This window comes from Herpailurus yagouaroundi, unplaced genomic scaffold (genome assembly GCF_014898765.1).
Source record: "Herpailurus yagouaroundi ecotype Mexico unplaced genomic scaffold, PumYag 186, whole genome shotgun sequence".
Taxonomy (NCBI): domain Eukaryota; kingdom Metazoa; phylum Chordata; class Mammalia; order Carnivora; family Felidae; genus Herpailurus; species Herpailurus yagouaroundi.
In genome coordinates this window covers 19,995,930-20,016,845 of record NW_024412417.1, presented here as the reverse complement: position 1 = coordinate 20,016,845, position 20,916 = coordinate 19,995,930, and the positions used below count along the sequence as shown (strand labels likewise).

Sequence of the window (20,916 nt, the reverse complement as noted above, 5' to 3'; positions counted from 1 at the left end):
ACTGTAATTACACAACCATTTATTAATCCTCAAAGACATTATCTGAAAGAAGTATTTTAAAATATACACACTAAGATGTCTCAAAATTGTAACTAGAGGGGTGCCTGAGAGGCTCAGTCGGTTAAGTGTCTGTCCTCAGTTCAGGTCATGATCTCATGGTTCGTGAGTTTGAGCCCCACATCAGGCTCTCTGCTGTCAGCACAGAGCCTGCGTCAGATCTTCTGTCCCCCTCTCTCTCTGCCCTTGCCCCACTCACACATTCTCTCTTAAAAATAAATAAACTTAAATTTTTTAAATATATAACTAGAAAAACCTGACAAAATATAATAATGAATGAAGGATGATAAAAGAACATATGCATAACCATATACCCCTCAAATTTCCTTGATTCATTCAACAGCTATTTATTTGGGGGAGACACTCTGCTAGGGAGATGAGAGACGCAGGGTGAGCTCTCGGTTCTCCAAACTGAGCATATTGTGCAGTAGAGGAAACAGCCAAGTGCAAGGACACAAATGGAGAGCTAAAAATTGTGATAAAGCTATCAAAGAGAGGGAGAGTGAACTTTGAGAGTGGAAGGCAGGGCATCAGTGAAGGCTGTTTTGAAGACATGACATTTTATCGGAAATTCTCAAGATGGGAGGAGGCTTGTTAAGGCTCTGAGACAGAATGAAGTGAAGCTCATTCTAGAACTAAAGATTATAATGGATGCTAGCTGAACCTACTGTGGCAATCATTTCACAATATGTGAGTATCAAGCCATCAAGCTGTATGCCTTAAACTTACATAGTGATCTATGTCGATATAAAACTGGAAAAAAAGAACTGAAAGATTTATGTGCCTGGAGTACATAGATCAAGGGGGAAAAAAACAACATAAAAATTAAGGCTAAAGGGAAAACAGCTAAATTAGTAATGGAATTTTCTGGATGACAGAAGAATAAAAAAAAAAAAAAAGAAATCTGAAGAAGTTTACCCTCAATGTAAACCTTAGGGAAAAGGTAATTTATACATGCTTACATGAAACTGAAAAGAAGCCAAGGTAAAGAGGAAATGTTGAAAAGAAAGGGATGAAGGGGCAGGGGAGGTCTAAGAGAACATGAAACAAGGGAACAGAGTCATCAGGCATTTCTGAGAATTATGAAGAATGATGGTCAACATTTACCAATATACGTTCCAGTCGTCTTACAAATCATAGAACCCATGTCTCCATTTGGATGATCTAGTTTTAGACCATACCTAATAAAATATATATGTTAATTACAAAGTTTAGATTGACAATAGAGTTCTTAAATACTGTATTTCCCTTAAGTATCTATATAATAAAGATCCATTTATTGTCAAATAAATAATAAAATGAAGTAAAATAAAAAAGTAACTGTGTTTCCTTGAAAACATCTTATGGACTTTAGAATATCTATCAGGACAAAAACTGTTGCTACAACAAAAATTTCTGTAAAATGAAAATATTTCCCAGCCTTGGTTGAAGATACTTGAATAAAGCTTCAGTTTATAATTATTTTGTAGATAACTTGGCTATCCCCATTGATATTCCTTTTAAATATTTTTAAATACTACCAAATGAAACAGTCAGTTGACAAAGATATTTCTCAAAATATCCTAAAACATAATAATCTAAATAATAGTTCATATCATACTGTACTGGAGACAATAGAGGATATCAGGTTACATCTAACTATATAAATGACTGCTGATTTACCATACAAAATATTATAATTTTAACTGTATTTTAGAGTATTCAACTATACAGTATTGCTAGATATTACTATTTACACTGGTATGTTTATACCTACTATTCATATTCTAAATAAAATTATTTGAATTACTTACAAATTATCAGATTGTGGTATGAGAAGCTCACAGGGCATTCCTCCAATATAAACTCTGTATAAATATTTTATTGGAAAAGATCAAGTTATGTTTAGTAAGTCATTTCAAAATGCTCTCCTCTGACGAAACTCGCTGACACCTTATATTTTTCTCACAATCACTTATTATTATCCATCACTCATTCATTCAACAAACACCTACTGTACATCTATTATGTTGCAGTCTCTGCTGTAGATACTAGCACACATCAGGGAATAAAACAAAAATCTTGCCCTTGTAGGACTGACATTCTAACTGGGAAAGACCTGATAACAAACATGATAATCATAATACATTTGGTGTGTTAGAAAGTTATAATACCACAGGAACAGAAAATGTGGAAACAGATAATGGGAACTCTTCCATCAGAAGTTCAATTAAGTCAAATACAAAACAGAATTTTGTGTTTTGTAAGACAAAGTATGTTCCTTTGATTCCTATAGGTAGGAATTACACAAGGTCCACAGCAGAAACCCCACAGAGAAATCAGGATGAAAAGAAGAACTAACATCCTCAATGCCACTGGAATAGAAATAAAAAGCTGAGAAGAGGCAGGGTTAGGCTTGAGGGAAACATCTGCCTGTGCATTTCCCTAGATGACCAGGTCAACCTACTGCTTTAAGGGTGACAGACCCTGATGCTATTGGAAGCCTGCAGGCATGACTGGTACTGTATTCTTTGCTGCACTCAGAACAAACCACCCAGCTTCCGTGCCAACAAATCCCAGATTCAAAGTAAGTGCAGATACAAACATGAACTCTTAAAGTTAGGACTTGAGTTTGCAGAGAACTTTACACTTTTTAATATACTCTTACACACTAATCTTTTATCATTACATTAGGTTTGTAATGCAAGTACACTGAATTACTGTACTCAGTATGAGATTTATGGATTCATATTCTCCTTCTAACTTCCCACTTTATTGCATCTAAATAATAAATTTAGCAGCGAACACCTACAGGCATTTACTATGTTTAATCCTTACAACCATTAGTAACTATTACTCTTCCATTTTATAGATGAAAAAACTGAGGCAGGAAGGTTAAGTAGCTTGCTTAAGCCTACAGCCATAAGGAATAGATTCGGGATTCAAACCCAGGCAGTTGGACTCCAGCAGGTGCTCTTAACCATGCCCAGTGATTCCCACAGTGATCTGGATTTGCCTATCAGTGGGATTACTACCCTATTTGGCCTTAAATATATAAAATTTTTTCCATCTTATCTTTTATACCAAAATCTCCTTAGTGGGTACCAAGTCCGTTAGTTATTTGTGTGTCCTCTATAATTTGTACCTCGTCTGAGTTTGGAGATTAGGCTGAATTGACAAGACCTGTGAGAAGCAGAAGTAGCTTAAACACCTTAGTGTCTTGACTTCCTGCTCAGAACATGGCCACTGCTCCCTGCTAAGGGAATCAAGCCCAGTAAACAGCTTTGGGGGTACTTGGTGTCACAATTAAGATGGTAGAAATGAGATAAATGCAGTTCTAAGACCTTCTTCACCTCTCACATCAATAGGTGTGTGAAAAGTTTTTCTACATTTATATAGTATCTCAGGGTCTCCAGGATATAAGGGCTAGGTAGCCTGATCTCTAGGTCGCTGCTGACTGCAGTCCTGTGATTTCATGAAATAATTTCTATCCATTCCCCTGTACTAAACACAAGAAATTTCAGCTACAATTGCGAAAAAAGGAATCTTCTTGAAGGTTAAGCTTTCTATTTCCTGGCATTATGATAGGAAAGGATGACTTAGAAAATATCATCTAAGAATTAGAATATATGCCATTCACGGCATTCAACTATATGGAAGCAAACAAAATCTTTATGCTAAACTATCTATACAAAATGTTAAGTATTTTTTTTTCTCTATTTAGTACTTATTTTATTATATGTAAGGAAACAATATAAACATTTCCAGAGTATTACACATGCATACAAATGTGATTTGAGTTCTACCTCACAGATTGCCACCTAAATTACCTTTGTTTCATTTAGTAAAACCTTTCAAATTACTTGCTTTACACAGTTATATACTCATATGTGTGTATACATATATATCACCTTTTCAGTATTTAAAAAAACCTCTAATTGCTGTATGAATTGCTATCTAATTTATTTATCCATTTTATACATGTATTCGATAAGCATGGAGCCTCTTCAAAGCCATAGTACTGATTCTGTACTTCCTTCTATAGCAAATGAAGAGGGCTTTATGTCTTCCAAGGCAGGACTGAAATAGGTATAGCACACCTATGCTACAGAAAGATAATGCTAGTGACAATGCTAGTTTCTGGTCCAAAATGTGGACAATCATTTCTTGATATTAGGTAAGTAGCCAATATTACCATCTGGTCCATAGCCGGTAAACAGAGGAACCAGTGTTCAAATCCTACACTATCACTATAAGTTATTAACTATTTTCAGTTTCAGCACTCTCCCATGCACCATGGGGTAGAAGAAAAAGGGCCAAACTGCATGTTAGGAGGCTTCGGTTCCCCCCATCTTCCCCCATCCCACTGATCTTGACTAAGCTATAAACCTCCAAGCTACACAGCTACATATATATACAAATTGAGGCAGTTAGATTAGGTAACAAGTTATCCAGTAATAAAGTTGTATGACTAACTCAATTACTATTGAACTTGCCTCCATGTTCCTTCCATTAATAATATCCATCAAAGAAAAAAAAAGAATTACATCAAACCAAAAAAGAATGGCATATTGGCCCTTTGCTTCCATGTTGATGGATGAATCATCTAATAATCTACTTTTCTTCCTATAATATGGCTGAAAATACACTGCTTAATCCCATCACATTGTAGTGATTTTTAATATCATTGGACCCATTAATTTTGGAATATCACATCATGAGATACCATGATAAGCATATGTTTCCACATCAAAAATTTACCTCAAAATCCTAACATTTTTCCCATTTGAGCTTAATGCAGTATTACTTCCATAGACATCAGTGAAGATTCTGCCTTGGATAGTTATTAGTGTGCCTAAAACAAACAAACAAAAAAATCTGTGTAAGATTATCTACCCATACACCCATACACTTAATACCCAACATCAGAGGAATTCCCAATAAAACAGGCATCCAGATACTTATATCCCATGTTCATCACTATTGTTTACCATTGTTCTGAAAGTTCTAGCAAATACAATAAAACATGAGTATTTATGGTATTAAAGCACTATCTGTAAGTATTTATAGATAGTATTTATTAAAGTATTTATTAAAGAAGTTTTTCATGAAAAACAGAATGAATTATTCAATAAATACTGCCTGGGTCATGAATGACATATTTGAAAAAATAAATAAGATCTCTACCAAAAAAAAAAAAAATAAATCCTAAGAGAAATAAAAATTAAATATAAAACTAAAACCATAAAAACTCTTGAAAAATAAGTATAAATTTATAAAATATCTATATAATTTGGGGTGGTACAGCCTTCTACAGCATAAAATGAATGAAGAAATGACAATGGTTAAGAGCTATAGATTTAATTTAGAAAATAAAAAATGTCTTAATGACAAGAAAAACCATTAATGAAATTTAAAAGTAAATGGTAAATTAAAAAAAATACTTTCCACATAAAGATATATATATATCTTTAAAATATAAAGAATTTTTGTAACTTAATACGGAAAAATTGACTAGCATTAAATTAAACCAATGTGATGAACAAGTAATTTATAAAAGAAGAAATACAAATGGTCAATAAATATACATAAATGAGTAATTTTTTTTTAATTTTTGTTTTACATTTATTTATTTTTTGAGAGACATAGAGAGACAGAGCACAGTTGGGGAGGGGCAGAGAGAGGAGACCCAGAATCCGAAGCAGGCTCCAGGCTCCGAGCTGTCAGCACAGAGCCTGACGTGGGGCTTGAACTCACAAATTGTGAGATCATGACCTGAGCCGAAGTTGGACGTCCAACTGACTGAGCCATCCAGGCGCCCCATAAATGAGTAAATTTAACTGCATAAATCAAGAACTGGAAAATTTAGAAATAAGCTACTATATTTTTCATATAAATACTTGAAAAAAATTAGTACTTAAAATTGTAAAGAGTATAGAAAAGGGTATTTTCACATATTCCTGTTGGGATTATACACTGGTATAATTATAACTATAATGAAGTGGAAGCCAGCTAAATGTCCGATAGGGGTATAGTTAAATACTTTATACCAGATTCATATGCACCCACTGAAAATCATTTTTGAGACAATATTGAGAGCTATTGTACAATCAGAAATGTGTTATTTAGGGCACCTGGATAGCTTAGTCGGTTTGGCGTTCAACTTGGTTTTAGCTCAAGTCGTGATCTCACGGTTTGTGAGTGTGAGCCACGCGCTGGGCTCTGCACTGACAGTGAGAAGTCTGCTTAGGATTCTCCCTCTTCCTTTCTCTCGGCCCCTCCCGCACTCACACATGTGCACTCTCTCTCTCTCAAAATAAATAAATACTTTAATAAAAAAGAAATATTACTTATAAATTATCAGATATAATAATTTTATATACTAAAAATTAAAGACCACAAACCAAAAAAAAATATTTCAGCTGTCTTATAACAGACCTGGAGTTCCAGATAAAGGTGTGATGCTCTTTATTGTTGGGGTTCTGAAACTTTTTGCCTGTAAAATAATACTGTCAATAAGCTAATAATCTCTGCTCCCTACATTATTTACATTTAAACAATATCCATAATATGACTGACAAAATATATCTTTTTACATATAAGAAAATAAAGTTTAGAATATTATTCTGATTATTCAAGATCTTTTCCTTAGCCACTAAAAATCTTCTTTCATTTCAAAATGTTTTTAGCTTGGAATTTTCACATTCAATCATCCTTCGTTATCAGTGTTAGTCAAGCCCTAGTAATAAGGTTCTCTGGTAACAACTTTTAGGAATTTGGTGAAATAAAATTACAGAAAGCCTCCTTTTATTTAAGCCAATGGAGAAAAAATAACAAAGCATATTTCATAAACAGAAGCAAAACCTGGCAAAAGTCCATCAAAGTAAGCTTTAGTAACTAAGCTAATGATAACTTTCTAGAGCAATGCAGGTATAATTCTTAAGAATTGTGACAAACATGATTGGAACTGGGAGAGAGCAGAAGTCCAGGGAGCCCACAAGGGTGATGGAAACTCTAATACTTTTGATAGACACACATAATTTTTAAAAATATATGGATTATCCTTAGAAGAAATGTATTATTGTAAATAACTCTATATAGGGTAATTACATTTTGCATGACTTCTATGGTACGTGCAGTTATATTTCATCTCTTTACATTAGAAACTATAAAGAAAGGAAAAATAGGCTATTTAAAATGAAGGTGAATCCAATGACAATAAGAAAAGGAAAATCAAACTAAGAGTAGAAATGGAGAAAAAGAAAAAAGAGTATGAGTGAGGAAACAATTTAAAGTTTAAAAGTTTAATTCAATAGTAAAATTAAAGAGGGAAACAAATAAATGATAAAAGAGATTCCACTACTATAGAAGATAAATAAAACTGAGTGAAGTTATCCTTAGCTACCTGCTAGTATATTTTTTAAATGTGGAAAAGATAACAATCTGTAAAATTAAAAAATAAAAGCCCAGTTCTGCAAGAAAGCAAGCACGAGATTGATTATCCGTTAAACTAAAGAGGAGATCCCATGTACATTGAAGGTGCATGCCCAGCTGTCAAGGCGACCTCTGCAGGTATTACTTTCTGTAACAGGAACCCCATCCACACTGACTCTCACGGTGTAGGAACCTTCTGGCATTGCTCTGCAAAGCAAATGAAGAACATATAAGGAATGCAATGACCCTTTTATTTCATGTATGCCATCAATAAAAAATACTGCCCCAGACTACAAGTCATTTTTGAAAACAAAGTGTCAAAAATTCTAATTGACGTACAGCTAAATTCCATTCTATATTATTAGAATTCCATTCTATATTATGGAGAGAGGTCCATCCTGAACTCTGTACTGCAGATTCTAGCATCATGGACCTCAGGCAAATGCTTATTCTAAGTGCACTGGTGCTTACTGAGGAGGAAAACAAATGTATTAACAAATGTAAGAATAATAACTTGAAACGCTATCATTGTCACCTTGGTACAGTTATGCTATGATTTGCTTTTTAAAAAGTTTGATCAAATTTCTAAGAAAGTTTTTGCTGCTGAAAAATAGCCAACAAGCTCAATGTAGATGAAATCCTCTAGAATACATGCTACCTGTCTTATTAGTAAAAGTTGCCATTTATAATGATTAATTTTTTCCTCTAAGTTGCTAATAACAAACATCATTTTGGGCTGATAGTAAAGAACTTGAAATGTCACACTACAAAATGATCATCTTTAATCTTAATGATTATGTCAAGACTTTGAACAAAATTAATCAAATCAGACAGGAAAGCATAATTTTGATATTTTGAGGAGCATCATTATGATTTAATAGTAGCCATTTATCTTCTAAAAGGGATCAACAATGATAAGATAATAGCTATAATAACCTGGGAGAAGATTTAGAATATATTTTATTGTGCCAATATGTGGAAAGAGCATTACAACTCAATACAATAAAGTTATAAAATAGTCTAAACTACATGAAATAAAGACAGCTGATCATCAGAAAATATTATTAATATCCAGATTATATAAAAAACTACATAAAACTAATATGTATATGAGAAAGATATTCTTATTAAAGGTAGTATAAAACATACCTAGTATAGCATGTAATTTGAGTTGAATGACTTGAATCCTTTTCTACATCACAAGAAAATGATTGGAAAGAGGAAACTAATTGCACACTGTTTCCCAACTCAGCATTATCAACTCCATAGTTAAACTGGTTTGCTTGAGCAAAACCTGGAAAGGTAAAAACACTGAATTATTATTAATGGAATTCTGTTTTCAAAGATCTAACAATTGTCATTCAGTACTGAATCATCAATAAATAATAAGGAATAGTACTAAAGTAAGCAGTTAACCTATTTTGTATTTATCCCAATGATTATAATCCTCCTTGGAAGCATAAAAAATTGCTTTCAATTCATTTCTCCACAAAAGTAATGCTTGAGAACGTATTATTTGTTAGGCATGGAATTAAATAGCTTAGATTCCAGTGGTAAGGTGTGCAAGGCTGGAGAAAACAGACGTGCACCAATTGCTATATCTGCTGGGGATAACTGCTATGAAACCAAGCAGGCCTGATGGGGTAGGAAGAGTAGATGAGGTGAACACTATTTTATAAGGGATGGAATCTTAACTTTGAGTTCCTAAAAAGCAAAATCTGAGGTGAGAACTTGCAAGCAAATGGTTTATTCAAGTGATGACCCCTTTGGGACAAAAGAATAAAACCTGAAGAAAGAAAACCTGAGCCAAAAGCACAGCTGGGGTTCAATCTTGCTGGAAACTTCCAAGGAAACTACAGACTACCTCTCAGAATCAAAGAATCAATGGCAAGAAACATCACTTCATCAAATCCTGTCCGCATTAGTTGAGAGTTCTCCCTAGGGGAAAAGGGTTTTTCCTGCACTTTCGGGCTGCACATATGTCCACATGCCATATGGATTCCAATGTCCCAAGTCATGCATCAGTGAAGCCCTGGGACAATAGACAAAGACATGCTATGGGCACAGAAGGCAAGAGCTACAAGCATAGACTTTGTCAAAGTATATGAGGGACTATTTGCCATGGCTGTGGCTAGCATTAGAGGTGAGAACAAGAGGATATGAAGCTGAGTGTAAAAGACACCTCTTACCGTCAACTCTTCACAACATATAGACATGCTTATGCCCCACATTTTAAGTACAATCCATTTTCAAGCCAAGAGCTCTGCTAAAGATTTAATACCAGAAGGTTAGTAGGGCAAGATACAGGCCACACTAACACAATGGTTCCTGAGGCTATAATGAATACTCACCATACTCATTTTATTTTTTTTACCACACATAGATTTCCTTACCCTTAACCAGTACTTCAACTAATGGAGTGACACTATCCTTCATACTGAGGGTCTGAGCCCTTAATTGCCTTGCCCTTGTTAGGCTATGGTTACCACAATCGCCTATTCAGTTATCACTGGACACAGAAGCCAAGAGATACTCCATTAATACCCTGAATTCCAGACATATTCCTCCCTATCTCCATTAGGGAAAGCAACCCTACCTCTCCATGATCATCAGTACTGATTATCTCTAGTAGTCTGCTAATTATGTTTGATGAATTCAAACAGATCAAGTAGTAGTGGTAGTTTCAGTTCAGTGGAAGCCATACAGGGATCCCTGGCAAAAGCATTCTCTAGGGGTACCTGGATGGCTCAGTCAGTTAAGTGTCCAACTTTGGCTTAACTCATGATCTCACAGTTCATAAATTTGAGCGCCTCATTGGGCTCTCTGCTTTCAGCATGGAGCTCACTTCAAATCTTCTGTTTCCCTCTCTCCCTGTCCCTACCCCACCAGCTCATGTGCACACACTCTCTCTCTCTTAAGAAAAAAAGAAAGAAAGAAAGAAAGAAAGAAAGAAAGAAAGAAAGAAAGAAAGAAAGAGCATTCTATAATCCAGCAGAATCTAAAACTGTAGGGACAGAAAGCACAGATTCAGTTTCCAGATCACTGAAAGCAATACTGACAGAGAGTAACCATTTTTTTCCAGCTCCAAGTGTTCTGTCTCTTGGGAAACAGCAGCATGTATCTGCCATGGCTCCATGCATATGGCATATGATGGAGGCTAGCATCTCATCCCACAGAACGTTGTTTCCTAGCTGGGATCTTTTATAGACCCCTTTTATAGCTGACTTATCTGTTATAGACCATTCCATCATTCTACTAGGCCACATCTTTCAGGGTAACACAGGTTTTGTGGTCATGTGCCAATAATTACAACTTTTTCACTATAAAATGTTTTCTTTGTTATGAGGCACTATTCTGTGGAATTTCATGGCAATAACTCAGACTCTGGAAGCTCTAAGATGGAACTGGCAGAGGCACTGTGGATAGAGAAGGCAAAATCTATATCCGAAGTGTCTGTTCCTGCAATAATGATCTTTGTTCTTTCCATGAGAGAAGGGGAGTAATGTGATCAACTTGTGACTAAATAGGTGGTGGACTTCTTGAGGGATGGACCCTATTGAGGGCTTAGTATTGGTCTCTGCTACTGGCAGGTCAGGTATTCAGCAACTGCAGTGAGCAGCTAAGCCTCGGGAAAAGGGAGTCCATGGTATTGGCCCATGGCCTTCACCTCATGGCCCCTCTGTTCATGGGCCCATTGCACAAGCACTGAGGTGGACAAAGAGAGAAGTTCCTGAATGAGTCACTCCATCAACGTGGTTGCTCTGTTACCTCTGTGGGGGATCCTCTCTTGCAGGAATTACCTTGAGACATACAGATCTGCATACTTTTTTTTTTTTTTTTTTTTAATTTTTTTTCCCAACGTTTATTTATTTTTGGGACAGAGAGAGACAGAGCATGAACGGGTGAGGGGCAGAGAGAGAGGGAGACACAGAATCGGAAACAGGCTCCAGGCTCCGAGCCATCAGCCCAGAGCCCGACGCGGGGCTCGAACTCACGGACCGTGAGATCGTGACCTGGTTGAAGTCGGACGCTTAACCGACTGCGCCACCCAGGCGCCCCAAGATCTGCATACTTTGTGCTCATACCATGAGCCCCTTCACGTGCCTGTTTCCAAGACCTTCTTGTTTCTGATTTCAAACCCTGTTTCTGGGATATAGGAGGCATGTGACATAAATGGTCAAGAAAGCTTTTTGGAAGGAGTAAGCCAGGAGACTATCTATGGCACGTGCATTTTAGATAGAGAGAACATGATGTTCAGGGTTCTATACTGGGAACATGTTTCTGGATTCAAGAATTAGCAAGCACGGTTGGAGAAGTATGTGTGAGAAGAGTGGTAGGACATGGGACCAGAAGTTGAGGCATTTAGATTATTTTTTTGAGTGAGAAAGCACTAGAGGCTTCATAGCAGAGGAGGGGCATGATGTGACTTACATTTTCTAAGATTCACTAGCTTCTAAGATTCACTAGCTTCTATTCTCAGAATATAGATGAGGGGCAGCAGTGAAGATGCTATTTCAGTGATCAATGGATAAATAATTGGCATGGGGTCAAGAGAATATTGGAGGACAATCAGTGAAGAGAAACTTATACCTTTCGGGGGTGTTCTACTGTACACAGAAGCAGAGACGTGGGTGGTAGCCAGAAGGGGGTTGCAGGGCAAGAGGAAACTTGATGATTTTGCTCTTGCTTTTTTTTTAGGTTGGTGAAATAACAGTATGCTTGCATGCTAATGGGTGTGATTCAATAGAACCAGAGAAATGGATGATGTGAAACAGAGTAGAAAATTATTTTTTAATTGATGAAAATTATTTTAATCTTACCATAAATATATGAAAATTCCAGAATAGATCTGGAAGTAGTTAAATATCCATTAAGTAATTTTATGCCACAGGTAAGTATTTTATATAGTTGGAATAACATTCAATTTTGAAAATAACCCAAGAAATAATATCTTTGGTTAAGATTAATTGGATAATGTTCTATTGATTAAATCCTATAATTAAATATTCTTCTAATAAAAATGTTTAAAAGATACTTAGTATTCTAACATGCAGAGTGAATATATGAATTTGTTAATGTTACAATATTTTCTGGAATAAAGTTAAGTTAGTAAATGAGCAGTAGTTGACCACTTCAAAATCTAAAATTCCTAAATTCTTAGCTTTAAAAAGTATGTGCATTTTTAAATGTTATTTTTTTCTAAATATCACAAGTGCTTAACATTAAAACAGCACTATTGCCAAATTGATGACTAATATTTTTTAATTATGAATTTTTTTCCTTTGCATACATGTCATTAATGTAAATTTATGTTATCTGAATTTCAGAACCTAATCCCTACATAGCATATTGTCCCACAGTACCATAATAAACTTAAAATCTGCAAGCCATGAAAAATATTAAACCCAAAGATGTAGATTTAACTCTAAATCCTGTGTATATATTACTGATGTTAGAAAAAATAAATATTAAGTACTTGCTTTAAATTGTCAGTAGTTTTGCAGCTTGTTTCAGAAAACAATCACTACTACCACAAGTGCTCACAATTAACAACCTTTAATAGTTGAAGTGGCTGAATTGGGGTTGACAGATATCTGTGGCGTGACTTCTTTTTAAAGTATTGAACATTTTCGGTGTTCTAAAAAGTCCATGAGAAAACATGAATATTGCCTTGTCTAAGGTAGGACTGGAAGTAGGACTACACTGTGCTAGAGGTTCATCAAATGCCAAAGCCCCAAAGCCCCAGCTCTGGTAAAGCTACATGTTAGACGATAGTGCTTTTATTTTTATTTTATTTTATTTTATTTTTTTTTTTAAGTTTATTTATTTGGAGAGAGAGAGAGAGAGAGAGAGAGAGAGAGAGAGAGAGAGAGAGAGAACAAGCAGGATAAGGGCAGACAGAGAAAAGAGAATTCCAAGCACGCTTCACAATGTCAGCACAGAGCCCGATGCGTGGCTCAAACCCACGAACAGTGAAATCATGACCCGAGCTGAGATCAAGAGTTGGGGTTTAACCTACTGAGCCACCCAGTTGCCCCAGGAGATAGTGCTTTTAAAGGAACCCTGACATCCTGGGTAAAATCCCAGCTCCACATGTCCTTGTTGTATGACTTTGGGCATTAGAATTTTAGACATAAACTCTCTCATTCTTAAGTCTCCTCATCAGAAAAATGAACATAATAACATACTTATTAGATTGTAGGAAGACTAACCAAGGATTGTATATATTGCTTAGCTTGGTGCTTGGCTCACATGTTAAGAGCTCAGATGATATTTGCTCTTATTATTGGTCACAAAAATCCTGAAGTTTAAGTTCAGTATTAATATTCCTTTTTATAAATAACACAAAACTAATAAGTGGGTGGTTAGGATTTGAATCTAATTATAGATGTCAACCTGGCACACATGATATTGGGAGAAAAATAACATTAAAAAATATTAATTACAAAGCTATTACCCATTACCATACATAACTTCCTCCAGACTCTATGTTCTTAGCTCTTCTCCTGTCCTTTAAACATAGAAAACATAAGCAGAACTCAACAAAGGGGAGGGATTTCAATAAATACCGCTTTCTTCCTCTAAGCATAAACCGTAAACAAACAGAACTTATCCAACATAGGCTAAAGTTCAAATATAAGTATCAATTTAACGTGTAAAAGATATCTGCATTGAATCTGAAGCTTTGATTCTAGGATGGCAGTTACTGCTAAAATGGAATTTTGAAAAGATACATGAAAACAGAGGAAAGCTAGCTACTTGAAAACGTGTTCTTTCCTTTTGCCAGCTAATGCTTATCTTTGGAGTTCCTGTTGAGTTTGAAATACACAGAAGGGCTGCTGGAAACTAAAGCATGGAAAGTTTTACTAGTGGTGTGGTTCAGGATGTGATGCATGTATTTATTTTCCTATTAGGCACATGTCACATAATTGATATGGTAACACAGATCTGTTCATAAGCATTCTTAAGGCAAATACAATTGTAAAAAATAAAACCAACAAAAGAAGATATTGTTTGTTTGGTTTTTTTGCTTAGGAGTTGTTTTAATGTCATCTATATACTTAATGTCACATATATATTTAATGTCGTATATGCCATACACAAATTTTATACAGTATTTATGTCACATATATAGACATATCTCCCAGGAGTAAAATCTATGGGAAAGCATAGGCCAAATCTGTAAGATTTGAAAATATCATCATAAATTCTACTTAAAAAAACAACTATAGAAATATTTCTAATGTTTTAGCTAACTCCAAAGAGTTAAAAAGAATCCCCTCTAGAAAGAATTTCAATATAAAAGTATAATTCTAAAAAATAATTGAGTATGAAGAAGATACCTCTGGAAGTACTCCAAAGCACAAAGATTACAGGAAAGGTTGGGTGTACCCTGGAAACAGAAAACGTTGAAGCTTCAGATGGAAATTCCTGGCACGTTGATGTATTTTTTTCTTTTGCAGAAAAACTGGAGATAAGACTTGCCAGGCACACAAACCTGGTTCTCCTGATAGCAGCCTGTGCTGCTATCATGGAAAATGTCAGTGTTGTTAAGGCCAGTAGTCGTTTTGCACAATGCAGGTTGTTTGGGTTTCTCTAGTTAAAAACAAAGCAGAGTTGAAAGCATATAAACCTACTCCAAAGTTGTAACATTCAAAACAATGAGAAGGAAAGGTGCAGTGTGATGAAGGATGATTCCTAAAGAATGGAACCAAACCTATAAAATAAATGCAAAAATAAAATAAAAATAATAAAAATAAAATAGCTCTAATTTACAGAACAGATAGTATCTATGGGTACCTTAGATACATCATCCTTTTCAATATTTACAACAGCCCCAACAGGTAGGAATTAATATCCCATGTTACTGATGAGGAAGCTGAGGCTTAGAGGAGTAACCGGCCCCAGTCACACAGTGGGAAGGGGCAGAGATGGAACAAAAGCCAGTCAGACTGGACCAAAAAGTCCCTGTGTTTTCATAACATTATAAAAACTATATAATTCAATACTTTGGTTAGACAAAAATATATGTAATAGGGAAATCTCTAGAAAAAAAAGCCAAAAGTAAAATACTACTCCTTCCATCTTACTCACTTAAGAGAAATATTAAAAAAAGACATTTGAGAAATACAAGGTATGAATATATAGTAACAAGGCCAAGAAAGTTAGAAACACTCCAGAACTAATCAAAACGATAACACTCCTCATTAAAGTAGGCCTCCTAGACAGAGACACAATTATTTCCATGATCATGCCATTGCTCAAGACACTTTTACTTAGGGGTTTTTAAGCACCAGACTTCAGCTCAGGTCATGATCTCGTGGTTCGTGGGTTCAAGCCCCACGTTGGGTTCTGTGCTGATAGCTCAGAGACTGGAGCCTGCTTCGGATTCTGTCTCCCTGTCTCTCTGCCCCTCCCCCACTAGCACTCTGTCTCACTCTCTCTCTCTTTCACAAATAAATAAACATTTCAAAAATATTTAAAACACTTTTACTTAGGCCATATAATTGTAAAATTATATCTTTGGCTCCTGAAGCCTAGCCTTTAGAACAAAGTAATGCAGCCTGCAATGGTGAATATGATATATGGAAATAGCCGTAAGTCACGTGGATACACCAAAATATTAACGGTAGACCTTTCTAGATGGTAGAATTTCAGGAACTCACTTTCTAAGTTGAAAATTTCTATAACATTTAATTTTCTCATCATGACTTTTACCAAAAAAAAGTATTTATGTAGTCATATGGGACCAACATTTAGGTAATCATCTAGCAGTGACAATTCCATTTAGAAAGTGTTCTTGTGTGATTAATAAATTAGGTCTGCATGCAATTCTAAACATGAAATATGGGTTAGAGAGCACTGATGGAGTATGTGTATGTAGTTCTTCAAAAAAGTTTGTTCAAGTAGCACATTCACTTAGCTTTGGAAGTCTGGTGTGTTTTGTAAATTCATTACATTGCTCTATACACATTCTGTATATATCATGGGCCCTGAAAACCTATATAAAACAGTATTTAGACTCAGCCTCTGAGAAAGACATATGCTAACACATTTTTAGTCACCTGCAGTACGTGGGTAAAGTAAGAAGAGGGAAGACAAATCAAGGTGGGGATGCAGGTATCTGCAACTCAAATAGGATTTCACTATCCCATGATCCTCTATCTCTAGCAAGAGCATCCAACAATTGAGACATATGGGAAAACTAGAAATTCATCATGACACGAGTGACACACAATACACTGTGACTCAGAAAGTCCATGTAAGAGCAAAGGTTACAGCTAAATTCATAAAGATGTTCTTCCAAAACACCTTAAGAATAGAATGTTTTGTTTTGTATTTGTAACTAAGGGCCATCTGGGTCTACGTACTTAATCTCAAAGAATGGTTTTTAGATCAGAAAAAGTTTAGGTCTCAAGGCAGAAAGAAATAGTTGAGTGGTGTTCTGTTCTGTTCTGTTTTATTTTGTTGTGTTTTGCTTTGTTTTAGTCTGGGCATTTCTTTATGGCTCTGAAAACTCTGTTAAGAACCAAATAGCTTTCAAGCACATCTTAACAGCAATTTACAATACAAGGAAACTATGGATAAAGCCTCTTTTAAATTAGTCTTTAGCAAATACATTGGCTTTAGGTGTTTAGCTCTAAACAACAACAATCAAATGTTAGTCCAAAATATATTCTTCACAATTTAGAGGCATAAACCATTTTAAATATGTCATTGAGAGATCGAATTCTGCAGAAATGTTACTTAGAAGTATCAAAAGACATTTCAGTATGTATGACAGAATAATTAAATGTGTTGCTCTGTCCATTCTAACTCCCAAAGGTTCTCATTTGTCTTTTTATTTTAAAGACTAAATAATAGTTTTTTGTATTTTCAAAAATGCTTTTCTTTCGTATCCTTCAAAAATCCATGAACAGAATATTACTATTATTTAGAATGCAAAGGCCTTAGGACTAAAAGAACCATATATTTAATCTTAGGAACAGTTGTTCATTAAAGAAGTTCACTGATTGCCTACTATATTTCCACCCATGACCAGGCAAGGAGAAAGTCATACATAACCCATACTTTGATGAAGTATATGAAAAGGACTGGGTGACAGGAGAAGCCATCCAAAGTTTTGTTTTTAATTGCCTTTCTGCCTTCATTAACATTCTAGTTATCCATCACAGCCTCTTATTAAACATTCTACTTCCCAAGCCCTCCAAATGTTATATTTGATAAAGATAAATTAAATGTTATTAGACCCATGAAGAACAAAGCAAATAACTGCCAAGGTGGATTCAAGATTTTCCTTTTAGGGGCACCTGGGTGGCTCAGTCAGCTGCGCATCCAACTTTTGCTCAGGTAGCGATCTCACCATTCCTGAGTTGGAGCCCCACATTGGGCTCTCTGCTGTCAGTGCGGAGCCTGCTTTGGATCCTCTGTTCCCCTCTCTCTCTCTGCCCTTCCCCTGCTCATGCTCACTTTCTCAAAAATGAATAAACATTTTAAAAAAATGTTCCTTTCAATTCAGTCATTATAATCCAGATCTTGGAAGTTAAATTAAGCAAGTGATTATAGTATGAATTCAGATGATCAGGATGGTAGAGATTGTTGGGGATTTTGTTAGTTGTCAAAGGGGTAGAGTTAATATTCTGGCCAAATGGAGAAACAACTCTTATGGATTTTTTTTTAAACCACAAATCTCTAAATGTGATATAGTCTTTAAAATGCTTCAACCTTGGCCAAAAAAAAAAAAAAAAGAAAAAGAAAAAAAGAGGCAACCTTACCTTCTCCTTTGATAGTCAGCCTTGTCGCTCCATTTATGCTGCCATATTTAGGTATTATTTCTGTGACTTTGGGAATAATTTTGGAGCCACCTGAAAGATATTACAGTGCAGAAGTAAAAGCATCAAGTACTCATTTCAAGCATCAAATGGTACCACATATTACAATGTTAACAGAAAAACATCATGAAGATACAGGACTGAAAGTAAATACACCCATATTCTATTTGTGGCTCTACTACTAACCAATGATTTGACAGAAACTAAGTCATTAACTTAATTAATACCCATTGGCTATATGCAAAGTACTATCTTAGGTGCCACAAAGAGTGGGAATAATACATGATCATTCTCATCACTCTTACCTATCATATTACAAAAGATTTATTTCAACCCTTAATTTCATGTAGTGCTCACTAACTACAGTTCCATAACTACAGTTAGCAGCCCACACAGCAGCAGACAATGCTGCAGAAATAATACTGTGGAGAAATGGGTTGTTCGTTATAAGAGCACAGAAGAAGTGCAAAGCTGGGTCAATTGAAAGAATAGTCCAGGTACAAAAGGTAATGATATGTTTTAAGAAGAAATTGTTTTCTGTGACAGAGTAAGACTTTAGGGAAGATAATTTCTGGGATCTTTTCAGCCTCCTGATGATAGTAAGTTCTTACTCTAATGGTCCCTAACTCATTCAATGAATGGTGTAAGGTTCCTGGGGATATACAAATGTATTGACAGTCCCAACTTTCCAAAAGTTAGGATAGACAGCACAGAGTGACAGCACACAGAAGACAGCACAGGGGCCATGGGTGACTAAGAAGGGGCACTTCATCCACACTGCTTGGGTCATACTGGCTTCTTGAAAGAAGGGGCACCCCGGCTGCATCTTGCAGGGCCAATGTAAATAGCTGGCCTGGACAAAGTTTGGGAAAGATAAAGAGGTCTAGAAACAGGGAGGGGCCTCTGCATACGCAAGGGTGAGTGGACTGCTTCTTTGGAGAACTGGAAGTATGCTTTAAAACAACTCAAAGATACACATTGGCTACAAGAGTTCGTTTTCTGCTTAAACTATACAAATCTGGTACTTACAAGATTCAGTAACAATTCTCAAAGTAGGTGGAAAAATTTAAGCGGAGACCAAAAAGAAAGGCCACACAAATTACTGTTTAAAATGGATATATGAGGGGCACCTGGGTGGCGCAGTCGGTTAAGCGTCCGACTTCAGCCAGGTCACGATCTCGCGGTCCGTGAGTTCGAGCCCCGCGTCAGGCTCTGGGCTGATGGCTCAGAGCCTGGAGCCTGTTTCCGATTCAGTGTCTCCCTCTCTCTGCCCCTCCCCCGTTCATGCTCTGTCTCTCTCTGTCCCAAAAATAAATAAAACGTTGAAAAAAAAATAAAATGGATATATGAGAAAAGGTTAAAGAAATTATAATCGTATAGTCCATTCCTGCATGCAAAAAAGTTTAGTATGGACTTCAGATGTGTCTGTACTTTAGGTCTGACTTTGCCAAGAGCTCCAAGACTGATCCTGCTTCAGGCACATTTATAACTCCCACCAGCTCACAGCCAAGAGTAGGAAACTCCAGTAAGGGCTCTGAACCCTATCTCCAAGACCGTGCTGCTCCTCACCTATCTCAGGTTCATCCTCCCGTTATCTCCACGGACAACTCCAATTTCTTATCTTATCATCTCTTCCAACTCTCTCCTGGGTATTACTTTGAAGGCACAGGGCAGCTGCCCCTGAAAGTGACTGACACCAGTCACAGAGATCCATTCCTGTCCTAAGGGGGGGGGGGGGGGGGGAGGGGGGAAAGGGGGGGCCACTGCTCTCCATACCTTGGGGGAAAGGGACCCAAAAAGAGTGAGAAGAGAGAGGACTCAGACTGTGTCCATCCCCACCTCCAGCCAAGTTTCAGTGTCTTTTTCAATGGAGTCACTTGGGGGTGGGGGCTGTGAGGTTCCATAATTCACACAGGAACTCTTAAGACTTCAGAGCAATCCCTCTTCTCTTCTGTCTCTGTCTCTCTGTTAGGCCTGCCCTGCAGGTCCCAGGTCCGCAGGATCGCCATGCAGCTGCACTCGCAGCCTTGGCGCAGGGCTGGTGGCAGGCAGTCCCGCCTCTCCCACGCCACCCCTGGGATCAGGGGTTGCGTCTGCACGGACCGTGCCCGGGATGAGTTACCTGTGCGGGGGTCCGCGGCGCACAAGAGCAGCCCCCAGAGGCCCCAGGTTCCCAAGAGCCACAGGTGTCCCATCGCCGCGCCAGCCCCGCAGAGTCCGCGCGCGCCGCTCACTCGCAGCTGCAGCCAGTGTCGGGCTCGGGTCCGGGCGGAGACGCGCTCGCGCGCCACGCTCTTCCCACGCACGCAGGCGAACTCAGCCACCCGAGGCCCGCCCCGCCCCGGGCCTTTCCGCCGCACCTCTGGGATTTGCACGCAGATACACTCCCCTGCGCGGGAGAACTGATCCCGCCCCGACCGGTCTGTGGTGATCAGACCTCCACAGGCAAACCTGGGTGCTGACGTCTGAAGGCTGTTCCCATGAGTGTAATGACTCCACTTCATCTGGCAACAGAGATCAATGGGCAAGTTTTCCATGAATCCTGCCCCACTCCCCACCCCCCTTCAATTCTAGGCCTACACACTTTCATTTGCCAGTCTGCTTTAATTATTAT

The 20,916-nt window shown here is 37.1% G+C and overlaps 1 protein-coding gene across 2 annotated transcripts in view; it reads right to left on the bottom strand.

Moving 5' to 3' along the window:
- The window catches only part of PKHD1L1 (PKHD1 like 1), a 162,011-nt gene extending 141,415 nt beyond the window's left edge, over positions 1 to 20,596 (bottom strand). For both annotated transcript variants that reach the window (XM_040494266.1, XM_040494267.1), the window contains exons 1-8: positions 20,425 to 20,596; positions 18,246 to 18,335; positions 8,620 to 8,764; positions 7,569 to 7,677; positions 6,475 to 6,532; positions 4,798 to 4,891; positions 1,851 to 1,904; positions 1,165 to 1,238 (exon numbers count right to left, since the gene is read on the bottom strand). In XM_040494266.1, the coding sequence (XP_040350200.1) occupies positions 1,165 to 1,238; positions 1,851 to 1,904; positions 4,798 to 4,891; positions 6,475 to 6,532; positions 7,569 to 7,677; positions 8,620 to 8,764; positions 18,246 to 18,335; positions 20,425 to 20,497 (697 nt within the window). In that variant the 5' untranslated portion in view covers positions 20,498 to 20,596. The remainder of the gene's footprint in view (positions 1 to 1,164; positions 1,239 to 1,850; positions 1,905 to 4,797; positions 4,892 to 6,474; positions 6,533 to 7,568; positions 7,678 to 8,619; positions 8,765 to 18,245; positions 18,336 to 20,424) is intronic.
- Positions 20,597 to 20,916: the final 320 nt, after the last annotated feature.